The following is a 14,119-nucleotide window of genomic DNA, read 5'->3' on the forward strand; positions in this document are numbered from 1 at the left end:
TATGGACATTTTAACAATGTTGATTCTGCCCAGCCATGAGCATGGTATGTTTTTCCATTTGTTAATATTTTCAGCTATTTCTTTTCTTAGAGTTTCGTAGTTCTCTTTATAGAGAATCTTTCACGTCCTTTGTTAGATAAATTCCCAAATATTTCATGTTCTTTGGCACTACTGTGAATGGGATAGAGTCCTTAGCTGTTTTTTCAACTTGACTATTGTAGGTATATACAAAGGCTACCGATTTATGAATGTTGATTTTGTAACCTGAGACGCTGCTGTATTCCTTGATCACTTCTAAGAGTTTTATAGTAGAGTCCCTAGTCCTTAGGGACTTAGGGACTATCTATCTTCCAGATACACAATCATATCATCTGTGAAGAGCGAAAGTTTGATGTCTTCTGACCCTATCTGGATACCCTTGATCGCCTTTTCTTCCCTAATTGCGGTGGCTAAAACTTCCATTACAATGTTAAAAAGCAATGGAGACAATGGGCAGCCTTGTCTGGTTCCTGATCTGAGTGGAAATGATTCCAATTTAACTCCATTCAATATGATATTGGCTGTAGGTTTGCTGTAGATGGTCTCTATCAGTTTAAGAAATGTCCCTTCTATACCGATTTTCTTAAGTGTTCTGATCATGAAGGGATGCTGGATAATATCAAAAGCTTTTTCTGCATCGATTGAGAGAATCATATGGTCTTTGTTTTTTAATTTGTTTATGTGCTGGATTACATTTATAGATTTACATATATTGAACCAGCCTTGAGACCCTGGGATAAAACTGATTTGCTCATGATGTATAATTTGTTTGATGTGTTGCTGGATTCTGTTTCTTAGGATCTTGTTGAATTTTTTTGCATCTATATTTTAGTGACATTGGTCTATAATTTTCTTTTCTTGTTGGATCTTTTCCTGATTTGTGGATCAGGGTGATGTTTGCTTCATAGAACGTGTTAGGTAGTCTTCCTTCTTTTTCTACCTTTTGGAACAGGTTGAGTAATATAGGTACTAATTCCTCTTTAAAAGTTTGGTAGAATTCTGACATGACACCATCTGGTCCCGGGCTTTTCTTTTTTAGGGAGGTTTTGTATGGTTGATGCTATTTCTGAACTTGATATGGGCCTGTTCAACATTTCCACTTGATTCTGGCTAAGTCTTGGAAGGTGACATGCTTCCAAGTATCGATCAATTTCCTTCAGATTTTCCTATTTCTGAGAATATAGTTTCTTGTAATATTCATTAAGGATTTTTTTGATGTCTGAGGAGTCTGTTGTTATTTCGTCTTTGTTGTTTCTGATTGATTAGATTCGAGATTTTACACTTTTTTCCTGATTAGGTTGGCCAAAGGTTTATCTATTTTATTGACTTTTTCAAAAAACCAGCTTTTTGATTTATTGATCTGTTGTATTTTCTTTTGTTTTCAATTTCTTTTAATTCTGCTCTAATTTTGGTTATTTCTTTTCTTCTACTGGGTTTGGGGTTGGAATGTTCTTCCTTTTCCAATTGCTTGAGATGTCCCATTAAGTTGTTAACTTCCTCTCTTTCCGTTCTCTTGAGGAAGGCTTGCAGTGCTATAAATTTCCCTCTTACAACTGCCTTTGCGGTGTCCCAGAGATTCTGATAGTCTGTGTCTTCATTGTTGTTTTGTTCCAAAAAGTTGGCGATTTCTTTCTTAATCTCATCTCTGACCTAGCTATCATTCAGCATAAGGTTATTTAACTTCCATGTTTTTGTATGAGTATGCAGATTCCTGTTGTTACTCAGCACAAGTTTTATTCCATGATGGTCTGAGAAGATGCATGGAATAATTTCTATTCCTTTAAATTTACTGAGGTTAGAATTGTGACCTAAGATGTGATCGATTTTGGAGTAAGTTCCATGGGCTGATGAGAAGTATGTGTATTCAGTTTTCTTGGGATGAAATGTTCTATAGATGTCTGCTAAATCCAAATGTTGGATGGTTAGGTTTAAATCTAAGATTTATTTGCTCAGCTTCTTGTTGGAGGATCGATCCAACACTGCCAAAGGAGTGTTGAAATCTCCAACTATTATGGAGCTGGAGGAAATCAAGTTGCTCATGTCTGTTAGAGTTTCTCTTATAAATTGAGGTGCATTCTGGTTGGGTGCATAGATATTAATAATTGAGATCTCATCATATTGAGTATTACCCTTAACAAATATGAAGTGACCGTTCTTGTCCTTCCTTACTTTTGTTGGTTTAAAGCCTATTGTATCTGCAAATAAAATTGCAACACCCACTTTTTTCTGATTACCATTTGCCTGAAATATGGATGAACATCCTTTCACCCTGAGTTTGTATTTGTCTTTTAAGTTAAAATGTGACTCTTGTATGCAACAGATATCCGGCCTGAGTTTTTGTATCCAGTCAGCTAACCTATGACTCTTTAGAGGACAGTTTAAGCCTTTCACATTAATGGAGAATATTGATAAGTCTGGTGAAGTTTTGGGTATCGAATTTTTCAAAAGTCCAGTGAGCATTTTTAATCCTTTCGCCAGTGTGGAAATTGGATTTTGATCCAAAGTTTCTGAGTGAGTTTACTTTTGTGGTATAGGATTGGCTTGGTCATTATGGAGGATAGGTCTGAGAATATCCTGAAGAGCTGGTTTGGTTATGGCAAATCTCTTCAATATATGAATGTCATTAAAGTATTTAATTTCTCCATCATAAAAGAAACTCAGTTTAGCTGGATACAAGATCTGGGGTTGAAAGTTATTTTGCTTTAGGAGATTAAAAGTCAGTGATCACCCTCTTCTGGCTTGAAAAGTTTCAGCAGAGAGATCTGCAGTCACTCTAATATTCTTCCCTTTGAAGGTAATGGTTTTCTTTCTCCTGGCAGCTTTCAGGATTTTCTCCTTCATATTAACTTTAGTGAAGTTAATTATGATATGCCTGGGGGATGTCTTATTGGGGTTGAGTCGTGCTGGGGTTCTGAAGCTGTCCGCTATCTGAATTTCAGAATCTCTTGGCATGTCTGGAAAATTCTCTTTCATAATTTCATGCAGAAGGGCCTCTGTGCCCAGGAGGCCACTTCATCTGTTTCTGGAACTCCTATGATTCGGATATTCACCTTCTTCGAATTATCCCAGAGCTCTCTGAGTGAGTGATCCGTTTGTGCTCTCCATTTCTCTTCCTCTTTGAGAGTTTGGGAGCGTTCAAAGGCTTTATCTTCGATGTAAGAAATCCTTTCTTCTGCTTGCTCCATTCTGTTACTGAGGGATTCTACTGTATTTTTCATATCTTTGAGGGCTGCAAATTCTTGCTTCAGTGTGTCTAAGTCTTTGGCGGTTTTGTCTTTAAATTCGTTAAATTCTTGAGACAACTTTTGAATTTCTCCTCGAATTCCTAATTCCACTTTGTTAATCTTGTCTGCAATCCAAATTCTGAATTCGATTTCTGACATCTCAGCCAGTTGTTTATGAATGGGATCTTCAATTGCATCTGCCATATCTTTCCTTGGGGGGGGTTGATCTATTCTGGTTATTCATGTTACCAGAGTTTTTCCGCTTATTCTGCCCCATGGTTGTTTTACTCCCTCTGATTTTTTCCCCTGGGGCTTTGTTGAGGGCCTGTACAGTGTTGTGGCCTGAGAAACTGTGGCCCTGTCTGGTGTGGTGTGGCTAAGTGGTTCTGTCTTGTTTTCAGCTGGTTTCTGTTCCACCCTAGTGCAACAGTTCCTCTGGATTGAAGTCTCAGCTGTGGAGAAATATCAGCAATTAAGTCATCCCACCCCCCACCGGCAAACAATTGGGAAAGAAAAATCAAACCTTCCTACCACCGTGCACCCAGGGCACCATCTGATTTGTCCTCAGGCAATTGGTTCAGTTCAAAAAGTCCAAATCAATTGTCTCAGTCTGCATCTGTCTCAGGTGAGAGAGTTTAAGAGGTCTCTGGGAACTGGATCACAGGGGTCTGGTGACTACTCTGATGTGGCTTGTTTGCTCCAGTGCTCCGTGGAGTCAGGAGGAGCCACCCAGCCAATAGATCAGTCTGGGAAGGTTGATGCCTCCTTCCCCACCTTGCACCGCTGTCACACCCAGTCACTGATAGCCCTGCAGTTGGCTGACCCAGTTGCCTGTAGTGAATTGGCACTCCAGGAGTTTGCACCTGCCTGAATCACAAGGAAGTCTGCCAGGCCGCTGTGCTCTGCCTCTCTCTAGCAGGAGGAGGTGAGGCCTGACAACCTCGGGTGCTTGATGAAGCTTGGGGGGTTTTCACTCAGGTCCAGTCTCACCCCTGATTAATGTTACTGACAGAACAGAACAGAACAACTCTGCGGTTCCCCTGCGGAAGAGAAGCTGAATTGAGTTTCAAATCAGCTTGTCTTTGCTCTTGTATTGTCTATAGGCTGACGATCCCCTGAGGGCCAGGTGCATCTTAGGTTTAGTAAAGCGGACCTCTGGGTCAGCCCCGCCCTGGGAGTTTCCCCAGTTTGCAAGTTGGAGTAGCCTCAGGCAAATCCTATACTCAGAGTCTCTGGTTGCCCAGGGAGACAGGGGGTGTGGCTTCAGAATATTCAGTAGTAAGCCGTAATGCTAGCAAAAAAGGGCTGCTGTCCCATGGCTCAGGCAACTGCTGCTCCGGTGTAGCTCCCCTCTGGCCAACCATCCTCTCTCCGCTCCCACACCAACCGGTTGCAGCCTAGCACTGTCTACACCCCTTGAGCAATCGCCCAAGAGTCTGGACCCCTGGGGGACAGGCCTCCAGACCTTGGAGCGAGAGCAGAGGGGAGTGCAGGGAGTGCTGGGAGCCAGGGGCTGTGGCAGAGAACACACACAGCTCTACACAGTTCTATGCCTGGCCGCATTGTCACCAAAAGACGGCTGTCGCACTGTGCCTCAGGGAACTGCCACTCTGGTGCGGTCCCCTCTCCGCCAAACGGAACTCACCTCCAGACCTCAGTGTGAGTAAAGGGGAGTGCTGGGAGCTCAGAATTCCAGGTAGAGACTATATACAGTTTATACAGTTTTATGCCTGGCAGGAGGATGCCGTGGCACCCTAGTAGGGGAGATAGCTCCAGTTTTTAGAGTGTCTCTCCTGTGGAGTGTAGTGGGAGGACCTTTTGAACACTGCCTGATTGTTTGTGGGGCACTCTGAGCCGTTCTCATGGGGGAGGGGACTCCCATCCACTTGGTGATGGATTTTGTATTTTTGTTTGTATCCTTGTGGTCGCAGCTTACCTCACCAGGGTTGACGTGCGTTCTTCAACCTTCTCTCTTAGTGCAGCTCAAATCCACCAGGTTACTTGCTGAATTTTTGTCCTTTAACTCTCCTACCGGATGGGAGTCTCTGTGGAAAGCTGGCTTCAGTCAGCCATCTTGTCTCCTCCCCCCTCATAAGTGTTTTTGAAGAAAAATTGTTTATTCTTATTTAATGCCTGTGAGGTTAATATTCGAAGCTTCATCACATTGTGCAATGACTAGAATCCAGCCTTACTGGTCTGTTTTTTGGTGAAATTACCTTCCTCTTGCTTAGAATGAAATTTAAGTTGTATCTTGATGACTAGTGCTTTTTTACAGTTTCTTGGAAAATCTTCTGAGAATTAATCCCTAAGAGATTCCTTTAGAGAGGTACCCTCAGCCTTCATAAATCTCCAGCTTATTTTTTACTCAAAGTTCTTGTTCAACATTGAATCCCTTGAGATTTTAACAGAGCTGTGAACCCTGACAAGTCATGCATAACAACTTGCAATCTTAAAGAGTATTTGCTTGGTATTAAAATGTCTTATTAAATATTTCAAATTGGTCTTTAGAGACTTTTGAGGAAGTCCACTCTTTCTGCTTCTCATTGATATGCAACTGTGCAAAATGTGTGCTATTTATCAAGCAGACCTAGAGAGAGAAAAACCAAATGAAAAGAATGACACAGGGCAATCCCTAAAGGCAACAAGACTTAAGTTTTATTGTAGAAAAAATATCTTGAAAGCTTTTTTATGTACTTAAATCTTTTTCAGCTTTGTATAAAACATCAGCTGAGAGGTATTAATCCCTAGCATGGGAATAGGTAAATGTAATGCCATAGGAAATATTTAACATGAAAATTTTGGATGCCAAAAAGCTGATGACATTTTAAAGTACTGTATTTCCATGATTATTTTTTTTTAATGAAAACAATCATAAAAATAAGCACTTTTGAAAGTTTTTTTTTTAATGGTAAGTCTAGGAGAAGGGGTCTTGCTTTAATATCTACTGATTAAATCCATATAATAATTCGCAGAGAAAACTAGATTTCTATTTTAACACTATTATGCAATGATTGAATTTTCAACATTACTCTATGTATTTCCATTTCAATGTCTAGCACTGTAGAGGATAAAAACTTTCTACTATGGACACAATTTGGACATATAGCGTGAATAAAGTGATTGAATACAGGAGATTTTTTCTTTATTAAAATTGCCAATATTATGTATTAATTTACTTTTAAAATGTCAACAGGTACATCACTAGAAGTGCCTGATGTTCAAAAAACATCAAATATTAGTCTCTACCTAATTTAATATACTCGTAGGGATAAATTTTTATTGTATTTCGTTTATGATGTCTCTGGTATCAAATGGCATAAGATATTCAACATTTTTATTTGACTTGTAACTTTATATTCTTGCCCAGATTCACTTAAAAACAATTGTAAATAGGGAGACCACACCTATGGAGCATATTGCAAGTACAAGTTGGATCTATCAGGTGTAGAACACAAATGTCTTAACACTTATTGGGTAAATGAGGTGAAGGCTTTCCTATTAGTAGGATGTAAGCACTCCAATTTGTACAAATAATCAACACATTGAATCCCACAATGACATAAATGTATTTATGATTTATGTACAAATGACTTAATAAAAAAAAAAGTAAGCCATGAGAATACATTTTATTTCTTCTCAGTGACCATGTAACACCGAGTATTCCACTTTCCAGGGCTACCATACTAAAGTGCCCCACACTGTGTGGATTGATAGTTTATTGCCTCATAGTTCCAGAGCCAGAAATATGAGATCCAGGTGTCATCTCTGAACAAACTGAGAAGGTATCCATTCTGTGGTTTTCTCATTGTTTATTCATTGTCAGGGTTCATTTTTCCTCTATACCAAAATTAAACAGATAGGTTAGGGTAAACATCATTTATCTATCACAATTCTGGAGGAGAAGATCTCCAAGTTCACAGTGCCAGCGCATTTCTTGTCTGTTGAGGCCTCACATCCTGATTCATGGAAGATCATCTTCTTGCTATGTCCTTATATGGCAGAGGAGGGCAAGAAAACACTCTGATACATTTATTTATGTATATATGTATGTATTTATTTATTTATTTATTTATTTATTTATTTATTTATTTATTTATTTATAGACAGAGTCTTACTCTGTTGCCCAGGCTAGAATGTTGTTGCATTAGCTCACCTCACAGCAATCTCAGATTCTTAGGTTAAAGCATCCTCCTGCCTCAATCTCAGCATCCTGAGTATCTGAGGCTACAGGTGCCTTCCACAATGCCTGGCTAAGTTTTCTATTTTTAGTAGAGATGAGTGTCTTGCTTTTGTTCAAGTTGGTCTTGAGCTCCTGAGCTCAAGGGATCCTCCTGCCTTGGCCTCCATAGGGCTGGTAGGATGACAGGAGTGAGCCACTTGTGGCAGGGTGCTTCCTTTATAAACACACTATTCCCGTGAGTGAGGTTTCTGCCCTTATGGGGTATTTGCAAAGGTCCTACACTCCAAAAATCACATGGCAGGTTAGAACGTGGGGAACATGATTTCAATCTATAGCATTAATGAAAAAGATGATTTATTTTTAATGAGCAAGAACTACTCAGAGTACTAAGTCATAATTGTTCCACCTAGATTTCAAATAAACAAGAAAGTAAACTAAGAATATATTTTTCCCTCCAGCCTAAAACTCTCTTTGCAATCCTCCTTAGTAAAAAACCTTAAAACAATTGGGCAAAGACTTTATTTTCCATTTGCTGCTCTTTGGCAGTCTGGCTTTTAGCTGGGCTCTGCCGTTGGTACATGTATGATTCCTTCAACCAGGTAACTGTGTACTCAGAGTGGTAATCTCGTGCCTGTGGACACCACCAAGGTAGAGAACAATCGATGATTTGCTGCTCTTTGCTGTACACAGACAAAGAAGTATCCAATACTTGACACTATTCAGAGATATGTGCATGTGTTAGTGATCATATTTTTGAACAAAGAGGTGTAATAGTTTTTTTATTTGTTCTCAGTTCTGCTCATTTCTCTTTGCAGCTTTAAGCCATCACTTTGTCAATACCATCATGCTACCCTCCTCCCTCTTTTTGCTCCTTTACTTGTTCCTTATTTTACTTGTCACTGCCTTGAGCATCTCAACTGTCTTATCACAAGGCTGGGCTTGTACAAAGACTGCAAGCTAAGCAGCGCAACTCTTTTTCTTTCATGTAGCCATGAAACCCACAATTGCAAATGAGGTATGATCTTGCCCGTTTGTTTTTCTCAACTTTCCATGGACTGTTTGCCCAGGGACTGCTCTTCAGACATTAAAATCTATTTAGGCTTCAATCACTATTTCAGGGCCAGAACTAGTTTCAAAACCTGAGGATTTTATCAGCCTAGGTTCTCACTGGCCATTACATCATTGTTTTCTGTATTATTTTCTATATTGCTTTCTTTCTTGAATCTCAATAATCTCTAGATGCCTAGAACTATTAACATTTTTCCCAAGAGATCAAACATTTCACTGCTTTAATTTTATCATGTATTAACCACATTATGGATTTGTTACACACTTAGAGTCTGACCTGAGTATACAACTGCAGTCTATTTCATTCTATTTTTTTTCTGTGAGATATCAGTAAAAATGCCTTTAAAACAAAGTTGTTTTTTTTTCTTTTGGTAAATGTCTACATAGTGTATCTCTGAGCAAGTTAGAGAGATGAGTATTGATTATGGGTCAAGCGTTTGTTGCCGTATAACATGTGAGTAACATGCTAACATTGTAATGATTGTACTTAATACTGGAAGACACAGTTTAAATGTGACTAGCCCTAGCAAGTTTATAGTGAAAATAGATTTAAGCAAGCCAGAAAGTTTAGTGCTACATTGAGAAAACTCATGTTATAAATAAGCTCAAATAAAACTAGGAACAGACTAGCACTGAGGCAAGGAATCATCTTTGTTTTTAAGACTAGTAATTTTCATATCATTGTAGATTCACATGCAGTTCTGAGAAAAATATGAAGAGATTTCTTGTTCTCTACAGACTTTTTTGAAATGGTAATATCATAAAAAAGTATAAAACAATATCATAACCAGTTTATTAAAATGGTATAATCTATCCATCATATTTAGATTTCTCTAGTTTTACCTGTGTCAAATTATGTGTATGAATGAGTGTGCTTAGTTCTTCACAATTATATCACCTGTATATATTTACGAATCCAGCACTATAAATTAAATACCAAATAATTCTCATATTATGAGGATCCCTCACACTTCCTTTTTGTAACCAATTCCCCTTCTCTATAGCTCCTTTTCCTAAGTCTCTGGTAACTGCTCATCTGTTATCTATTGCTAAAATGATGTCATTTGAAACAAACAAACAAAAAAAAAGATTTTGGGATTAGCTTTTTTTTTCCACTTACTTTGAGTTTTCTGAAGATTATCCAAGTTGTTGCACATATCAAAATATGTTCATTTTCATGGTTGAGTAATAGTTCATACTTTGAATGCATCACAGTTCATTTAACAATTCTCCCGTTGAAGAACATCGGGTAGTTTCCAATCTGGGGCTGTTATGAACAATGCTATCATGAACATTTAAGAACAGACGTTTATGTAAAGATAAGTTTTCATTTCTTGGGCGTAAATGCCTAAACACAGTTTGTTGAGTTGTATAAAATGTGTCTTCATTTTTATAAGAAACTGACAAACTTTCACTTTTCTACTAGCAGTGTAGGAGTGACCCAGCTGCTCAGCAATCTCACTAGCATTTAGTTTCAGTGTTGTCTTTTATTAATCTGTAATTTGAAATCACTTTTAGACATGACACAACTCTCCCTCTCTAAATATGGATAATTACACATTTTATTTTTTTCTTAAACACTCAATGGAAAAATGCTATTTGGAGGCCAGAATCATGGTTGTTATTAAAAGTCATATATATTTATGATCTGCTCATACAAATTATAAGGTGAACTTGGCATATTCATTTACATTTTCTAGACCCCTTAAAGGCATAGAACAAGCTTTCCTGAAACTTGTGTCTAAATTTTGATATCAAAATTTTGTAGTTGATCAGACGTTGGAGTCTAAATCACTGGAATAATTACTAAATGTATAAAACTGACCATTGTTAGTGCTTCCAAATTAAAGCACCAAAATGAATGCAATCTTTTTGACAGGCTCATTTGACTGTGAAAACATTTTTTGCTTTATAGATAATTTAAATTAGTAAGTTGAATTTTTCTTGTTACACAGAATAAAATATCAAATATAGAGTAATAGATGATTCAACAGTATATTTTATGAATAAATAAGTAAGAGTCTTACCCCAAAATTCTACAGTGATGTATAGACCTTAATAGGTCCTTGTTGCACCACTCTTAGATCAGTTTTCATTCAGGAATATCTGGAATATGGTATAGATGTATCTAATTATGATAATTGGGTTTTAAAAGTGTACTCATAAAGATATCAGTATAATATATTAATTAATATAGTACCTCAAAATAGGAATTTTAAAGTTAGTAAATTACTTTAAAAGCATTTTAATCTTCACAAATCCAGTGAAGTAGGCACATTATGACATCTATTTTAGAAGGATGATTAAGTTGGTACCATGTGGAAGACACTAAAGGAATGAGATTTGAATCTAAGAAATCAGATATAAAACATTAATATACTAGGTAAGAAAAGAAAATGATTTGAGTGGAATGGTTTGATTCCACTGATAATGTAATGTCAATAAACTCAACTTTCCACCTTAATCACAAACCATTTTACCTCCAGTCTCTTAAATAGTCACAATACACATCTTTACTATACTTTTGATCTAAGTGCATGGTTAATGCCAATTTTATTTGTGAGTGACAATCCAACCCAAATTTGAATATGTCAATGGAATGAGAGCCTTTTTTTTTTTTTTTTTAGAAACAGAGTCTCACTTTATCGCCCTTGGTAGAGTGCTGTTGTATCACAGCTCACAGCAACCTCCAACTCCTGGGCTTAGGCAATTCTTTTGCCTCAGCCCCCCAAGTAGCTGGGACTACAGGAGCCTGCCAGAACACCCAGTTATTTTTTTGTCGCAGTTTTGCCAGGGCCAGGAACCCTCCACCTTCAGTATATGGGCCCAGAGCCCTACCCACTGAGCCACAGGCACTGCCTAAGAGACTCTTCACAATGTTGTCAGTATATGCTAGCCATATAAGAGATGTGAGACCCAATATTCTATTTTGGACTTTCAGTGCAATTGATAGACGGGAAAGAAGGCAAAGGCTATTTTTTATATATAAATTTTAGTTGAACACAACTATTATAGCTCTCCACATAGGTCAGAATGCCCATTTTCTGTATTCAAATAAATCATGTGCTAAATACCATCACACACTAAAATTTGTTTTCCTGAATGCACAGGTACCTCTGTTCTACAGGTGACAGCTACTGATGCGGATGACCCTACCTATGGAAATAGCGCCCGGGTGGTTTACAGTATTCTTCAGGGACAGCCCTACTTCTCCGTAGATCCCAAAACAGGTTAGTATGATTACATATATTTTGTGTGCAAGTGTTTACGACAATGAAAGAAACCAGTGGTTTTCATTTATTTGTATTCTTCTAATCAGATATTGTTACATTAAGACAAAAATGTCCTGGTTTTTCCTATAATAATGTGATTGAATAATTAAAGATAAATTAACTGTTTTCCTTGTTATTATGATTATCCATTATTTATATCCATAATGGATAAAACCTACTTATATTTTAATATTCTCATAAATTTAAATACTCTCTGTTTAAAAAAATTGAGTATTATATATTTTGAAGGAGATTTTCAAATATATTATTTATCCCATTTTTATATTATTAATTCTTTGCTAAAGAGGGTAAATGATTAACTGGAATTTTTCCATACATTATTTGAATTTTGGTTGCCCCACAAATGGTTAGCTACACACACATAATTTTATTACATTGGAGGAATTGTATTACCACTTTCCCTAAATTAACAAATTATTCATCTCTCAAATATTTTTGCATGTAAAAAAATTAAGATTAATGTGAAAAATTTATAAATTTTATTCTAGGAAAAATATGAATTCTTATTTTCTTCTACTATTTAGGCCAAACCAATATCGTATCACTATATCATATCATGCCAAAGGGGCAATGAAGGTTGCTCAATGATGCCTTATAGAGTTAGAAGCAGCAGTATAATCCAAAATCATAAAGGGCACATCCCAATTGACAATTTGTTACTAAAAACTTAGTTAAAAACAAATCCGTTTTTAATTTAGACACGTGCTCAGTATAAAATTTCAAGAATACTCCTAATTATGACACAGATGAAGCAGGAGGAGATATAGGCTATTTCTGCAGGTCTATAGGCCCTTTCTGATCCTATTAGACATATTATAAATCAAATTAATATGATATATTAATCATGATATATTAATATGATATATTAATATTTGATATATTAATATCAAATTAATATATACCTCAAGAGAGCTATATAGCTATATAAACAACACAAAAGAGAGCCAGGCTTGACCATAAACACCTCTGTTGTTCCTTCATTACTTAGCATTCAACCCATTTCTTTTTTTTTTTTTTGAGACAGAGTCTCACTATGTCACCCTTGGTAGAGTGCCATGGTGTCACAACTCACAGCAACTCCAACTCTTGGGCTTAAGCGATTCTCTTGCCTCAGCCTCTCAAGTAGCTGGGACTACAGGAACTCATCACAACATCTGGCATTTTTTGTGTTACAGTTGTCATTGCTGTTTTAGCTGGCCAGGGCTGGGTTTGAACCCGCCACTCTCAGTATATGGGGCTGGCACCCTACCCACTGAACCACAGGGGCTACCCTGCATTCAACTCATTTCTTAAGGAATCCTGCTTCATAAGCCTACAGAGTACAGATTTATTGACCATTGTCTTGGAAAATGAACTCCATCCAACTGAAAAGATGCTATAGACCAACACTTTTTTTAATAGCTAATACCACTAGATAATTTTCCAAGAGTTTCATTGTTAGAATGTTTATAAGAAGATTTGACTAGGTCACTTGCCTTTTTTCTTTTCCTGGTATACTCCAATATGTAAATATACTGAGAAGAATGGATCTAAGATATACTAAACTTTTCCCTTCTTGTGATTTAGAAGAAAGCTAAAGATATAGACACAGAAATATAGAATATACACATACATACATAAAGAGGGTGTCACAAAAATATATATGCATTTTAAAAGATGTTATCTATGTATTACTTTTCGAAATTGAACTGCAGGTACTGTTATGGGTCAAGTACAGCCAGACATGCTATGCATGTCCATCTCACCTGTGATTCATACATTTTGGGAAATGATCATTTTACTTCCAACATGATCTCTTAAAATGTGTATATACTATTTAGCACCCTCGGTATATAACTGATATTCATTATAATCACATAATAGATTCTATTATATAAAATATAAATTTAGAAATAATAGAAATAAATACCATAACTAAAATTAGTATGAGACATAAAAGCTTTTTTAATACCATGTTTTTGCTAAATATTTAGAAATGTTTATTAATTTAGTAATAAAAATGGCAGAATAAAAATGTACATATTAATATACAAAAGTACATATTATTGGTCTGGTACAACAGCTTAGAATTAGCTCAAAATTATAAGTTAATTTGATGTCTGATATTGACTTTTCTCATGTTATTGTATTTTTCATTAACTGTTGGTTTTAAATATAAAATAAGTATATTGCTCACCTGAAATATACATTTCCCTAGAGGAAAGAAACAAAGATATTAAAAGTTTCAGTTGCTTTGCTTAGGATTAGACACACATACATGTTTGCACACATGCATGTAAACACATGACTTAAGTCCATTAACCCTCTCCATACAT

General features: G+C 36.6%; 1 protein-coding gene across 6 annotated transcripts in view; it reads left to right on the forward strand.

Moving 5' to 3' along the window:
- The window catches only part of CDH18 (cadherin 18), a 922,309-nt gene that overhangs the window by 696,906 nt on the left and 211,284 nt on the right, over positions 1-14,119 (forward strand). For all 6 annotated transcript variants that reach the window (XM_053592795.1, XM_053592804.1, XM_053592784.1 and 3 more), the window contains one exon: positions 11,622-11,741. In XM_053592795.1, coding sequence (XP_053448770.1) covers positions 11,622-11,741 — 120 coding nt within the window. The remainder of the gene's footprint in view (positions 1-11,621; positions 11,742-14,119) is intronic.

This window comes from Nycticebus coucang, chromosome 1, assembly GCF_027406575.1.
Source record: "Nycticebus coucang isolate mNycCou1 chromosome 1, mNycCou1.pri, whole genome shotgun sequence".
Classification (NCBI taxonomy): Eukaryota; Metazoa; Chordata; class Mammalia; order Primates; family Lorisidae; genus Nycticebus; species Nycticebus coucang.